We start from the raw sequence: 16,126 nt of genomic DNA, 5'->3' as shown, positions 1-16,126 counted from the left end.
CATCACAAAAAGGTCGAATTGTTTACTTACACAAGTGAAAATTAAAAAAGATCGAACTTATAAAAAAAACAACATTTTATCTTAATTTTCCATGAAAGAGTCACCAAGGTAACTTAATATGAAGTATGAAACTATTTAGATTGACCAAGCTTATTTTCTTCTCCAAAATTAACTTCCACAACAATGAAGAAGGTACGAGATCTACATTTTTACCTTTTTTTTGGTTTATTTATTTGCACTATAGGAGCTTCATGTAGCTATTTTAGTACAATGGCAAATACATCATAACTTATCTTCAACTCTGAAGGAACATCGGAAACATGGATAACATTTTACACACGAAATTAATGTATACATTTTTTATGTACACACCTCACGAGGCCTTCGCGCTGACAGTGTACATTACCAGACACATTCATTCTTATATCTTATACACCTTGTCTCATTTTCTCATCATATGGATGGCAGTCATCCAATTTCATCTTTTCCATCGCTCAGTATTTCACACTCACTATACAATCACATGGATGGAAATATGCCATTCTCACATTAGGATCCATATGTACACTGAGCTTCATAATCCTTGAGTAGTGGACTACTTTTTATTCAGCCTTCTGGTGAAGCTGTAATTGATTATTTACGGTAATATCTTTTCAGCCCTATCTACTTTAGTAGGTATATAGTTGGGTCTGAAACAATCACCACATTAGCAATGCCTTGTTATCACTTGCGCTTTGTTGAGAACATTTTCGCAAGAAAAAACTTTCGAAAAAAACAACAATCCTTTCCTAAAGTCTTCGTAAAATTGAACTTGGATAGATCATTTCTTTAGCATCTGGCCTTTGGGATCACACTAGTATCAAAGTGTCAGGCGGATGTCATTAATATATGTTTATGGCAGCTTAGCAGTCATAGTTTCTCATGTTAATGATATTAACATTTGGACAACTGAATATGAAATGCAGTCAAGAACATTGCTGAGTGGAGCAAAGCAGGGCAGGTTGTGAATGTGAGCAGCTTAGAGATCTTGTAATGGCGCACGTTAAAGGTAAACAAGTATATTTTTTCTTAACTAATGAATGTTAAATATTTTTTAAAAAATCCTTAGAAAAAATCCTGGATAAGCGAATGTATAGATCTACCAGACTAATGATAGCCCTTTGTATCTAGACTTAAAAATCGATGAGCAATTAATAGGGAATACATGCGGAAATACCCGAAGTTGTAGAGTCTGTTCAAGATAACAATGTTCCAGTTCTCAAGCCAAATTGAAATTATTTGATTTGTACACTTTGAAAAACTTTAACGATTGAACTAGAGTTTTCCAAGTGTGGCCAATGAGCTGGCAATTCTTTTCCAAACTATATATATAAACTGTCAAATTTATAGGAAAATCGTGAAAGCCGTTTTCGAGAATCGCGTCCACCCACCTTTTGCCCACCCAGAAGGTTTTGACCACTAAAGAAGTGTGACTTGAAGAGAGGTATTGAAACAAGTTTGAAAAAAAAAATCCTTTTTTATGAAGCTAACATTTTGTAAGAGCGATCACTTTAAAACGATAGATTCTAATTTGGTGATAGTCCTAGAGCTCCAGACTTAGAAGACGTCTGTTTATTTATTTGACTGTTTACTAAGGACACGCGGGAATACCCAATGACGTATATATTGAAGATAATAATTCTTTTTCCAAAGATATGCATAAACTGTCAAATTATAGGAAAAACATTAGAGCCGTTTTCGAGAAGCATCTTTTTGTTTTAACCGATGAAGAATTTGTAAGCTGAAAAGAGAATTGCAAAATAGTAATATTAATAATAATAATAACAAGTAAATAAATTTGTATCAAATAGATGCCCCACTGCATTAATGCATTATTTTGGAAGGGGAGGCAATATTAGAAGGTTAAATGAAAGCTGAGCTAAATGTTAAACTTTGTTTCGTTTTTTTCTCTTCAGCTCCTTACTTTGTTTCACAGCGCTTTGTTTGGGCTCTCTTGTCCTGCTTGGGCATTGTCCTGCACACGGTCACGCGTGACAATATCCACGCGGCCTTATCTTGCATGGTAAACCATGACATCCAAAACCTGACATCGGTGAATTCCGATGTCGACAGGGGCAGAAATATAACATATGTCTGTGGAGGACATGTTGAATACAATGTGGTAAGTTAGCGAAAGTATATTACTTAAAGAATGTATAGGTTTGTAATGAATAAACAAAAATCAACTTCTGTGCTCCATTTCCTTTCTCCAACTGTAAGATGTTCTGCTAAGTATGTGGAGGCCCCGTGCAGTACTCTTGTGGAGGCCCCGGGCAGTACTCTTGTGGAGGCTCCGGGCAGCACTCTTGTGGAGGCTCATACACTTTTTTTTTTGAAAGCTTTAATAAAAATCTACTTATTTGTAAAAAAAAAGGTCAATATCTAAAAGCGTGCCATTTCCAAAACAGAGTACTTGTCAATTAAATACAATTTTCCTTCGTTTAAAAAATAAGATTATTTCATATGCACATTATAGTAACAAAAAAAAATGTAAATTTTAGGATTTACGCCATGTAGTAAATCCGCTGTAGGCCAATATTACGAGAACACAATAAGCAACACTTTTTATAACACGACAGTGCTGCCAACTGTAAGCTTTAAAGTAGTGTCGGTAAAAATGCGAAAATAAAAAAAAAAACTCAGAAAATCGTAAAGTTATATATATTTAATATATCTATATCTATATATATATATATATATATATATATATATATATATATATATATATATATATTTAAGTTTGAAGTGGAACAGCAAAAGTTTTAATTAGTTCTAAAAAGAGAAGTGTTTGAATAAAATATAATTCTCAAGACATTTGTTTTGTGAACGCTAATCACATTGACCATATTTAATGTAAACTAAAAACTACATACCTAAACAAAAACAGATGATGTTTCTTGCCTTATTACTGATTTCAATTGTGAATGTAAAGGTATTCAATCTTTTTATTAAGCTTGCAACATTATTAGTAGTTAACCCCTATTTGAAGATTACAAACACGTATTTGTATTTATGTCTAAGTTTGTGTTTGATTTCTTTAAGACAAGAGACTTTGATTGGGATGAAGAGACAGTCAGACAGCTTTTATCAGTGTATTTGTATGGACAGTTACTCACCCAAATACCAGGTATACACAATATTACATAATAGATTCTATTCAAATTTATTAACAATGTTTACACTGACATTTTTATGTATTGTATATTTTGGTAGGCTATATAAATAATTAAAAGACGACAGTGTCATTATATTAATAACAAAAGAATTACAACATGCATCATTGTAGAGTTTCTCTTATCTTATAAAATATAGACTTTACTGTGTTTTCTATTGTCTTAATGATTGAGGCTTTAACATGAAATATTATTGAAACGTATTAAACCCCAGTCCCACCTAGTGACGGTCGATGAAGCTCAATGGAAATGAAACATCTGGAAATAGGGTACAATTAAAACAAAAAGGTTTCTAAAATTCTTGACTTTTTTTTTTTTAAAGTCGCAAAGGAAAAGAAAGAGAATTCTGAATTTTCTTCAATATTTCACTAACATCTGCTAAGATAGTGTCGATTTAGTAGATTCCTGCATTCTTACGTTCACAGCCTCGTAGTTGGCATTAGATTATCTTACAAGTTACAGACGTTACTTTAAATGAGAATACGTCCTGCGCACTTCATGTGTCAATTTAGTCATGCATGTTCGCTGATAAGTCATTGATTTTTTTGGCTGATTCAGGCAACCCATTCCGTGCTCTAACACCTCCAGGGAAGCACGAGTACGCTTATGTATTAAAAGTAGTTCCCCTTTCAGACCTTGCGATCTAGGGCAGATGATGTTAAGCTCATCTGTTTCTTTGGCCAACGGTTAACGAGCAGGGTGTCATGTGGCCAGCACAACGACCGACCACCTTTACTTTCGCCCAATTAAAGTCAGGTACCCAAATAGAGCTGGGTGGACTCAGAGGCGCCCTAAAAATCCAGTAATTCAAAAGTCATCGAGATTTGAACCGGGACCCCAGGTTTGGAAGCCAAGCGCTTAACTACTCTGCCACCGCGCCCCCACTTGTATGAATTAGTCCTAGCATATGAAATAATGAATGTGGCTTTAATTTTTTTTTTCTATTACAGCGCTAGGTTTATTTATCACTATACTATATTCTTACATTCTGTTCTACAGCCTCATGGTTGGCACTACGTTACAGCGCTAGGTTGATGTGGGCCTCTGGCATGGCAATAGGTTCACTGTGTACTCTACTCACCCCCGTGTCTGCCAGGACTCACGTCTATCTGTTGCTTGCTGTAAGGTTTATCTTAGGACTCTCTGGTGTAGGTATTGACAATTTTCTCATAAAATATGATATTTTTGACTTTGTCTAAATATAATTTCATTTTGGCAGGAAACAAAATCATTAGACTTGCTTAACTAGATTTGAAAGCTTAATGTTTCATTATCAGTTTTCTTCCCATAACATGTGTATATGTATGTGTATATGTTTGAATTCGAGAATAGGAGATAAAATCCCCATTTTCGTGACTTTAGGACTTGTGTTAAAAATATATCATTATAAGTTTTTGTTAGGATGGCTACCTGGTCTGGACTTAATATATAAACATTTCTTATAAAAGATGTCAATTGACGAAACGTAATAAGATGATATACTTTGGGCTGGTACATTCTATACTAAAGTAAGTACATATTTAAAAAAAAGAAGAAATTCTGAAAAAAAAGTTGAGAATCGCTTTCTCAGAAGATTTGAAAGTCTCCACAATATGTGTGATTGAATTCTTTTCTCATTTCACTAAATATATTTTATTTGTATTTCTACACAGTATAACATACGCTACATTGTCAGATTTGTTTATATCTTACACCTCCCCCACCTTTTTTCCCTTACTTTCCAGTGTTGATAACTATAGCCTTTATATTTATTTCAAAGGTGTGAATATATAGAAAAATTAATGTTTACATTGTAACTCCTCTTTGTAACTTCTTCCCTTGTTTCTTCTATGTATGCATTCCTCTCTTCCCTTATGACTTTGTGGTCAGGGTCTTACGTTTCCTTGTGTTACAACCATGCAAGGGAAATGGTGCACACCTAATGAAAGGACAAAACTTGCTTCAATAGTGTTTGCAGGTGAGCTGATTAATGAAAATGTACTTTCTATATGAAAAAAAAAACAAAAAACGCACACATCTTCAGGGCCGGCCTTAGGCAAACTATGCAGCCGCCTGGTGCCTACGATTTTTTGTAAAGAGAATAAATAGCGAAACTTATCCTCAATGTCATTATTGGAGTACACTAGGTTTAAATAAATTGCGCAATTTTAGTTTTTTTACGATGTTTATTTTTAATCTTTCTATTTCATTTGGGGCCACCAAATTTACTTCCCCTACGGCCTTTAACTATCTAAAGCCGGCCCTGATATTCTATTGCGGCTTGAGACATGTGTTAAAAGTTAAATGAAGCTACACGTGTTATGTCAGAAGCAACTAATCAACAAATAAAGATGATATACTTTAAAAGAAACTGATACTTGCAAAGCGTTTTATTTTTCAATATTTCAATTATTTGTGTTAAACTTTGTCGATAGACATGAGAAAGCACGCATTCAATATAATCGTGTGAGCTTCAATCAAAAGGTATCAGTTTGTCAACTAATACTAAAACACGTAATAGAGATATTGAATAGGTATTGAATAGATATTGAATAGATCGGTCTTTTTTTGTTTTTACATAATTGGCTTCCTATAGACAATTTGTGATTGTAAATAAATGAGATCATTTTTTTTCTGCTTTTTTTTTTAGATTTTCACAATAACCTAAACTATATTAAACGTGTCTGTTGCCAACTAATTACAAAATAACTGACCTATATTTGTACACTATCTCATTGCGTTTTACAAATAAGTTTGAAATTATAGAGTGAAGGTCTAAATCTTCCTCCACATTCAAATTAGTTTGTGTTACAAATGAAAGAGGTCAGAAAATGTGAATCTCAAGTGCCTTATAACACACGACCTTTATCAACACGACCTTTATCAACACGACCTTTATCAACACGACCTTTATCAACACGACCTTTATCAACACGACCTTTATCAACACGACCTTTATCAACACGACCTTTATGGTTAACACCGGATACACCGAAAAGCTTGCTCGTTTTTCTTCCATCTATGAGAATTTCTAATAATTGTTATAATTGTTACTCTCTTACCTTTAACTCCACTGTAGTTATCACATATATTTAGCATGTACAGTGTAATTGGGCATCAATAGGTGATCTTGTGACATTGCTAATTTTTTTACAATTAAACTCTCATTGCAATTTAAAAAAAAAAAAGATTATGTCATAGACACAACGATATTTGTTTATTTACCTTTCAATGATTCAGCAGCATGTTACCGTAGCGTTTATTTAGTGCAGTTGAGTAATAATGATTCTTTCAACACTGTTAATTATATAAAAATATAATTCCTATAAACAGGAACATCTGTTGGAAGTATCTATATATTTTCAACAACTGGGCTGCTCTGCGAAGACATTGGATGGGCAGCCATCTTTTATTTCACAGGTAGGCTTAGACTTGTCACACGGCAAGAGAACTGTCACGATGTGATGACTTGTCTGTCGTGACACTTCTCAGAAAGTGTGATGTTAATAAGAACGTGCAAACTTGACCAAGCGATGACGTCATGTGTAGCCTACGTGGAAACCTGGGGTTTTAAAGAATGCAATGGGTCAGATTTGCGGGTATTTTGTTTGCGACTATAGTATTTGACCGTTACTATTGAATCGCTATATTTAACAGCAAGGCAACTAAATCAACAAGTTAAATTACACCATTGATGCAATTATGTTTGTATTTCGGGTAATGCTTCTTAGCCCCATCGTGGCACTTGGTTGCAACGTTCGTTAGAGGATACAATTAGGCCAATAGGGAAGCAAAACTGAACCCCCTTTTCTCAAGGGATTGTTTTTATGGCGATGTGGTACGGAAAAGGAATATGAGGGAGTTTCCATGGTGTGCTCGGCCTTTGGCCTCGCTTCAATGGGATACGAGCCATTGTTAATAAGAATGTACACATTTACATCTGCTTGGTCTTTCCCAGACAGAAGTTTGTTTTTCAGACAGGCAGAAGGAGGCAAGTTTCCAAGAGCTTAGTGCTCCAATAGTCTTGGACTCAGCTCTAAGGACAATTACGAAGGAAAAGAAGAATAGGGATATTTGATGAAAGAAAATTTTGTGTAGTTTTCTTTTGTCGGCCCCATTATAGAACTTATTCGGGATGAGAAGAGTATGTAGGAGATGGGGAGGTGGTGGAGGGGAAGGGGAGATTTATGATTATAAAAGCAAGAGAGAAGCAGTTAATTATGTCCTTGAGTCGCAGGTAGCCGTGGTGTCAAAATGTGTTCATCTTTGGTTCATTCCCAGATCAAAGTTTATCCTCATTTCACTTCATTCAGTCCACTATCTAAAAAACAACTCTCAACCATTGCTACTATTACAGTTATATGTTAATGTCCTTGTCTAGCTATTTTGCAGCCACAATGTTGTGGTAATCAGTTTTCAATTTGGTCCTGTCTATATTTATACATACTTACATAGTCACGAGATTCATGTTTAAAAACGTAATTGAGAAGTTAGCGTGTGGAAATCAAGTTTAAATTTACCATATGACGTGAACTAACCATTTCTAAAAGCAACAGTCAAGCACTACAAAAAAGTTACTGCTGTAGCTATAAAGCTGAAATATATCAACAGTTGTAAATTATAGGATTGAACTTCACTCACAGCATCAACTAAAAAGATTTTCAATATTTGGTAATATGGCGTGAAGGGTTCATCAAATGAAAAAAAAATCCCCTTTAAATAAAAAATGTATTATGACTAGTCGATGAGACTTTTTTCCTAATGCTAAATGCAAGGAACTCGGTTCCAAGCACCCCAACCTAATTAGCAACCTAATCGACATATTCCTTCTCGTCTCCTGAATGATTCGATCATACGTTGCGATGAGACCAGGACAGGAATCCGTGTCTAGGTAATAAGTGGTATCCTCCACCTAACAAAACTGATGCACAGTGCGATCCCTCCGGTCATTCTGGAGACTTGAAGCGTATCTCATGCATGACGCTGTCATAGTTATTACTCGAGTGTTTCTTTTCAGGTATTTTCAGTTTCCTGTGGGTCTTTGTTTGGATCTTCATGACAGCAGACACACCTGTAAATCATAAGTGGATCTCAGACTGGGAGAGACTGTACATAGATACAAACATAGGCAAAGTCAACTTAACGAAGGTAATACGAAACATTCAAATTATAATTTATAATTATTGTTGTTATTATTATTTATTATTATAAACATTGTCAACATCTTACTCATAAAAGGCAAGGTGGATGAGTGAAAAGCGCTTTGCTTCCGAAGCGGGGAGTCCCAGGTTTGGATACTGGGGAAAACCAAGATTATTTAATTTCGGGATCTTAAGGGTGCCTCTGAGTCCACTGTTTTGTTGGGTACCTGACGTTAGTAGGGAGAATGTAAAGGTCGTTGTGCTGGCCCCATTACACCCTCGTTAACAGTAGGCCACAAAAACATATGAGATCATCTGCCCGTAAGATCTGAAAAAGTAGCTTTATTTTTTTTTCACTTAACTGGCTTATAATTTAAAAAGAAAATCTGTTTTCTGGTTCATACTTCACAAACACATTTCCTTTAATATATATATATATATATATATATATATATATTATATATATATATATATATATATATATATATATATATATATATATATATATATATATATATTTATATATATATATATATTTACAAATAATATATAAGACGCCACAAGGACATTTTATTCAATGTCTGGATACTAATGTACTTTATAGCAAAGATGTTTTATTATCTTATACATTTTAAACGTTACTTTAAAAGAAGGTAATTACAATAATTACTAATAGCATAGTAAAGTACATCAATAGAGCTACTAGAATGAGCTATTAACAATAACACTTTAAAGGGGAGATAAGTAGCAGCCACTGTTGAGTGGCGCATTCACTAAGCCTACAGAAGTACAGGCCGATCTAGATACAGGAAAAGGAAAATAGAAAGAAAACGGATTGTACACTACCAGACGGGGGCATAGCTAAGAATCTTTCATCGTTTGGGGGCCAGGGTGCTTGGCCTTTTAGGGGGCCCCTGCATTTTGCGTAATATTTTTTTTTAATGGAAAAAAACACTCATTTGGGGGCCCCCCTCAATTGGGGGCCCTGGGGTTTTTTCAAATTCTCCCCAGCCTCCCTCAACCTAGCTAAGCCACTGCTACCAGATAGATCTTATTGCCTAACTAATAATCTACAGCGATCTCTTTCTCTCTCTCTCTCTCTCTCTCTCTCTCTATGTTAGCAGATAAAGTAACGTATTAACATTAAAAGGTTAAATTAGGTTATAAAATTTTGAACACTGAATAAAGGCTTTAAAGTTTTCTTTTTGTTAAATCAATGGGCAGTTAACTTTTATTAAATTGTTTACAGAAAATTGACTTTGACTTACCTCCCTTTTTTTTTTGTCACAAAGCAGAGATCACATGGGACTGTTTAACATTGAAATATTTGCTATAACTTCCCCGAGATAGTTTGTAAAACTATTTTTTATCCAAAGTAACCTAATCACTAGATGTTAGCTTGTCTGTGTTTAACAATGCATATGCTATTCTGTTTATGAAAGCAGACATTTTATCATCTTTCTTTGTCTTTTGTCCAACTTTCTCACACCCCCTTCCCGTCTAGGTTCAGTCAGTGCCATGGAGAAAGATGCTCAAATCAGGTCCCGTCTGGGCCATAGTCATTGCTCACTGTTGTGATAGCTACGTCACGTACACTATTCTCAACTTGGTGCCACTGTACACAAGTGAAAACCTTGGTTTTCATATCATGCAGGCAAGTGTAGGTTATTTCTAGTTGTTATTTAGCTTAACATGTAAAGCAGTTTCAATATTGCGTTAATTTTGGAAATTAATCTTTTCACTTAGATCTAGATTTCAATAAAGGTGTCTCTATTTTCTAAAAGTGTCAGAGCCAGGGCCACACTGAGAAATAAGGTGTCAATCTGTGACTTGTTTACAGCAAAGGTTACTCCCCCCCCCCTACTCATTGCCAAATTCAAAGCCGCTCTGAAACAACAAGTTCTAAAAATAAATGTCTGCTTTCTCTGTAGTCTGCTTTATCTGTTGTCTGCTTTCTCTGTATAATCACAAGATCTAGTGCAGTGTTTTTCAAACTTTTACTGGTGAACCACACACCCCCTCCCGGATGAAAAAAAAATCCCCCACCCTTTTCTAATCAGCTGGGAGGGGAGTGGAGGGTTGTAATAAGAAATAAAAGAAACTTAAAGACATAATTATAACACTTTTTTTTTCTCTTTGCATTATTATTTACATTATATTTACATTCTTATTCTTTATTTTCCTTGGACGTATTGTGTGTCTTTTCTACGAGCTTCTGTTATTAATAGTAGAATGACAGTATACCCCAAACAAGGGAATCTGGGTGAGCGCTGCGATTCTATTAGGTGTATTTCCAATACATACAACGGGTATTTCTGTGACGTATTGTGCCGGGTTAGGATCTGGCGTATTTCCAATACATACCACGGGCATTTCTGTGACGTCTTGTGCCGTGATTTCAGTCTTGGTGAGGATTATTGTATGACTAAGCTCTTGACATGCAGTTACCAAAGCATTTACTAGCCTTTGTAACCCGTCTAGTGAATGAGATAGGAGTGCCGCAGTGTCGCCAAACAACAGATACGCCTTTCTTTTCGCTTTAGATTTAAGACAAGCAGGTTGTAAACAATGAGCCACATGAAGATGTCGGGAAAAATATTCCGTTGTAGGAGACATTTTGAAATGTCTTGAAAATAATATTTCTAAAAGGTGCTACTGATTATAGTATTTATGTTGATTATTTTATTTGACATTGTTATCATTGTTTTAAATATATTCAATATTCAGAAATGTATTTAGAAAAACACTTGAAATGGTAATTGTCTTTGTACCCCTTCATAAGAGCATTATTCTCCTCCCTTTCTAAGGGCACGCGCGCCTTAGTTAGAGCTTCATTAAACCACTGGCTTATAAGATTACCAATATAGTTTATGACAAATGCTACTTTGCGGAATTAAAGTAAGTGATTAACATGCTAACGCGTACGACGTAATCATTTTCTTTTTTTGAAGTAATGTCTGTATTATATAAGATAAGATTAATAAATAGCACTGACTGTAATTCTAACACTTCAACAAATGTTTTTTTTTCTTGGTTGAAATCAATTCATCACATATATTTAGCGCTAACACACCTTTTTCTGCTCTTCCTTCATATGTTTCTTTCTCTCTGTCTGTCTGTCTCTCTCTCTCTCCCATTTAGCCATGTTATCTCTAGTGACGTGTGTCTAAATGTCCTTGGAAGACGTTTCATGTTTTGACCAGGCATTCAGTTCACCACTTCAGCAGCTCTTGCTCTAGGTGAAAGATTTAATGCATTGTTGCTGATGGTGACGGGGGCGGTCCAGACAGAAACTACTATGAGAAATACGTTTCTTGTCCCTTGAAAAAGGAAATGAACGTCCTGCGCCCCAGCATATCACTCCCCAACCTGGCGCCCCGCTAGTCGTGTTTAATCGAATTGAAGGTTTCAATAGATAAGTTTTCAGAGAAAATGATACCTCAAGTTTTTTTTTTTCTGAAAATTTTAAAATATTCTGATTCAAAATGTTTAAAACCAAATGAAAATATTCTTCTTGAAAATGTTTTATAAACTAAGTGAAAATATGCTGCTTCAAAAGACACTTCCAGTTTCGTTTTGCCCAATAAATGGCACTCTTATTATCTCTTAGTGCAAGATCTACCGGGACAAATACAACAACATATGTAAACAAGCAAATAGAAAATAAGACTTTTAAAAAACAAAGCTTATCTAAGGGAAGGAACTTCTAAGTACTGCCCATAGACATAAATAAATATAGACTGGCCGATAATAGAGTTTTATGAAACGAAAATTTGTGACTTGCATTTCTGTGTACTTTATTTATGTCTAGGAGTTTTGTTTAATCTCTAAGACTGAAGATCATGCAATTTTTCAATTTTTCAGAATTCGGAAATCCGAATACAATAGATATACATGTTTTCAAGTTACATGAAGTTATTTCCTTTTTCCAGTCTATATTTATTTATGTCTATGGTACTGCCATTTATCTGAAAATTACGGGCTTATCTCCTTTTCTGTTACTTAAAACAAAATTAATTATTTAGTACTAATTGATTAATTTTTGGATTGATATGTATATTGTATTGACAATGAATAATTGTGCAAACTTTTCAACATGATCCGAGAATAGGAAGAGGGAGAAAAAAAGGTGTGGAAAAGTATAAAGGGGACTAAACCCATATACATATCCACATCTCTCATTAAGTAGCATTTATTACCCTTATTTTGAAATGAAACAGAATAATTAATCACCAACAATTAATTAGTTTTTTATATTTTGATTGAATCGTGTTTCGTCAGGTTTAATGAATGATTGTGCAAAGTTTTAACTTGAGCCGAGAATGGAAAATGGTAGAAAAAACATGTTCAAACCTTTTAACAGACAGATAGGCAAACATTGGATTAATACAAGCTTTGTAATATATTAGAGGACCAACTCCCATTTCTGGCTATATTTGAACGTTAAATAGTTGTTTGTTTTTTTTATTGAGGCCGCTAAATAAGAAAAGCCTCTTTAAGTTTTATGAGGTCTGTCTGTCCGTTAGTTTGTCCGTCCGTCCATCCTTCACACATCTCAGAAACTAGAAAAGATATTAAAATCCGATTTCATAAAGTTTTGAAGCTTGTGAAGTTAAGGTATAACAAATACTTTTATTTTCCGAAAGAGTGTCTGGTTATTGTCTCCCCTTTTATACTACTACTAGTAAGGAATTGTAAACGTTGTGTATTTTTTCGGAAAAATTATAATTCTTAGTTATTTCATTAAAAAAACTATATGAATATTAACAATTTAGTACTACAAACAAACAAAAACATGAATATATTTCAGCATCCTGCGGTTTCATGCCGTCAGTGGCCTAACAATACAATCAAGTTGGTAACACTGTCGCCCCGCACACGCGTATTAAGTATGAAGGGAGTTAATTTTCTACTTATTTATAGTTTGTACTGTAATAACTTAAGTGAGGCAACTCAACGAGTACATAGACGTTTATTTACACTGAGACATGAAAAACACAAAGGACATCTGCCTTGAGCACAGAATCTCCATATTGGCTCTAGACTTGGGCGGAAATCGTTAGTCTCTTATGTCAACATCCGACTTGTCTGGTCACTGATAGTGCGCACCTTCTTTCTGCACTATCTTGGATGGCGGTGCGCATGGCAAAGTCATGACAGTACTTTAAAGCTTCTGATAGTCGCGCTGAAAATATTCAAACCTGCCCCGGTGGACCGCCTCTGAGTTTGCGTTCCACACTAACTCTCTTTGTACTTTTGTTTAATTTAAACTTACATTTTCCAGCATGGACCGTTGTTGGGGTTACCATTCGTGTGTATGACTGTAATGTGCATAGCTGTTGGTCATTTGGCTGATACAATCAGAGAACGAGGTCATCTGACGACCAAGACAGTCAGGAGATCAACGCAGATGTTCGGTAAATCATTTCGTCATTTCATCGCAAAGTTTTTAATGCTTTAAGTATAAGAATTATGAGAGACTTGAGTGGTTGCCCCTGTAAAGTGAGCATACAAAAATGTAGCTTTTATATGGCCGAGCCAGGCCAAGTGAAGGCCTACTTAGCCTCTCGACCACGCTTCCCCTATTTTACAGATAAGTTTGATTAAGGTATAACTGGCATTAGTCAGAAGGACTTGAAAGACTACCACCTAGCGCCTTTCAGAATGAGAAGCACTGGGCGTTTCCTTTTGTTTAAGCTTTCACGAAAAAAAAAATCCAATAATGTTTTTTTTCTTGCTTTTAGTATTTTCGGTAAAAATAGTTTTCTGTATCCACTAGCTTCACTTGGTACAAGTGTGACTCTTTCATTGGTCGGACATGTCACATGTGAATCTCGAGGTGTGGCCTTTGTTCTACTTTGCCTCATGGGCATGTGTATCGGCTTCAATCGGGCTGGGTTTATGGTCAATCATTTAGACCTTGCACCAAGGTACGCCTATAATTAATGTAATATTTATTATTTTATTATGTATCTTAATAAATGTATCTATTAAGTAATATAGGCTAACCATGAACTTATGATGAAAATCTCTACTTATCAATTAAAGTTGTTTAAACTTCAGATGGAAAAACTGTACCACTTTTCAATTAGATTAGTTTGGCACATTGATTTTAATCATTCATTATCGAAACAATGCGTGTATCTAAATTTTTTTTTATTCTAATGAACTTTTCCAGCCTTTCTTTTATTCGCATACAATAAAAGCACACTACTTTATAATTGATGCAGTAATTATATTTTTTTAACGTGTTTCTTGTCAGGTTGTCAGGTATTCTGTTCAGTATTTCTGCAACATTTGGTACAGTTCCATGGATGGTTACTACTTATGTCGCAGAAGCTTTAATGCCAAATGTAAGCTTAAAGTATTAAGGGAAGGGTGGCTCTAGAGTGGAGTTGTACAGCTCTGTCTTTACGAACAGAATGTCTCAAGTTAAAGCCCCAGAAAAGACTATGGATTTTTATTTATGTATAACATATAATTAAATGTAAGGCGTATGTATGAATATATGTCCCGCATAGAAATCAAAACCATTTGATCATTCTTGATAGAACGTGGCATAAATATGGCTTAGATCATGGCGAAGACCGTAGTTAATGTTTAATGTCTCTCCCACAATTGAGATACCCCCACCCCCCTTAAAACTAAAAAAAAAAATTAAAAAATCCAAATTTGTCTCTATTAAAATATTAAAGAACGAAACATTTTAACAAATCGGCTAAACCCGTTTTAGATTTAAATCCAGTCCAATAGATCAGTAAATAGGCCTACCCAAGCTTTTCGACCGGCAGGTCGCGGGTGATATACAGCTAGTCGCAAATAGAGTATACACTGTCCTCTTATCAGCTTCTTAGTATGTGTGTTTGTGTGAAATGTTGGTCTTATAATACCTTCGTAAACGATGTGCCAATGAAGGTATGTATAAAATAGAAAAAATACTTAGATCTTTTTGCCCATCTGGCCAGCATAGTATTTTATAAAAAATGGAATAAGCAGACTTTTTTAACGTCTTATTCACTCAAAGCTTGAACCATATCTATTGCGGACATATCTATTGCAGACATATCTATTGCGGACATATCTATTGCAGACATATCTATTGCAGACATATCTATTGCAGACATATAGATACTGTTATTTTAATATTTTTATCGCAAATATATACATAATGCTAATAATATATTTCTAACGCAGACTTATAGGTAATACTATTAAAATATTTTTATCGCAGACATACAGATAATGCTATTAAAATATTTCAATCTCAGTATGTTTGAACTCACATGTAGCCAGCCTTCAGCCTGATTGACAATGATATTAATATAATTGTATTTATTTCTATCTATGCCAAAATGAAATGACTTGCACGTAGAGTTATGTATAATTTGAAATCTGTTGACAGAGATCCCAGGCAGAATGGAGAAACGTATTCTATGTCTGCTCGTCCGTCTCTGTGTTCGGTGCCGTGTTGTTTGGCATTCTGGCAGATGGCGATCTCCAAGAGTGGTTCAGGTCCAGGGAAGTGTTTCAGGACTACGGAGACAGGCATGAACTTGCCGGTTCCGTGGGCCGCAGAGTAAGAAACAACTTCTTCTCCAATCCTGACGAAAACACTGTGCTGGTTGAAAGTGAAACGTAACCCATACTTGATGATAGTACTAGCCTCACTGAAGTGAACCATTATTGTCAACCGGATTGAAATACTGCAATCACCCTTAATCATTGGAATTAGAGGCAATGAGTTATAAGTCATGGAGACTAATCGGTGATTATATTATTAAAAAGCAATGAGAT

The 16,126-nt window shown here is 35.0% G+C and overlaps 1 protein-coding gene across 2 annotated transcripts; it reads left to right on the top strand.

Moving 5' to 3' along the window:
- Window positions 1-515: 515 nt before the first annotated feature.
- On the top strand, window positions 516-16,094 carry LOC106062815 (sialin-like). Of its 2 annotated transcripts, none has more exons than XM_056008398.1 (12): window positions 516-1,048; window positions 1,956-2,161; window positions 3,082-3,166; window positions 4,212-4,360; window positions 5,082-5,169; window positions 6,525-6,611; window positions 8,209-8,339; window positions 9,837-9,992; window positions 13,617-13,749; window positions 14,112-14,262; window positions 14,595-14,685; window positions 15,735-16,094. In XM_056008398.1, exons 1-12 carry the CDS (start codon window positions 1,033-1,035, stop codon window positions 15,969-15,971), a joined length of 1,530 nt encoding a protein of 509 aa, XP_055864373.1. In that variant the 5' UTR covers window positions 516-1,032; the 3' UTR covers window positions 15,972-16,094. The 2 variants fall into 2 exon arrangements, with proteins under 2 accessions (XP_055864373.1, XP_055864374.1); XM_056008399.1 differs by having other exon boundaries at window positions 519-1,048; window positions 9,837-9,986.
- Window positions 16,095-16,126: the final 32 nt, after the last annotated feature.

The sequence above is a fragment of the Biomphalaria glabrata genome, chromosome 13 (assembly GCF_947242115.1).
Source record: "Biomphalaria glabrata chromosome 13, xgBioGlab47.1, whole genome shotgun sequence".
NCBI lineage: Eukaryota > Metazoa > Mollusca > Gastropoda > Planorbidae > Biomphalaria > Biomphalaria glabrata.
The sequence above is the reverse complement of the archived record's forward strand: the minus strand, read 5'-3'. Positions and strand labels throughout refer to the sequence as shown.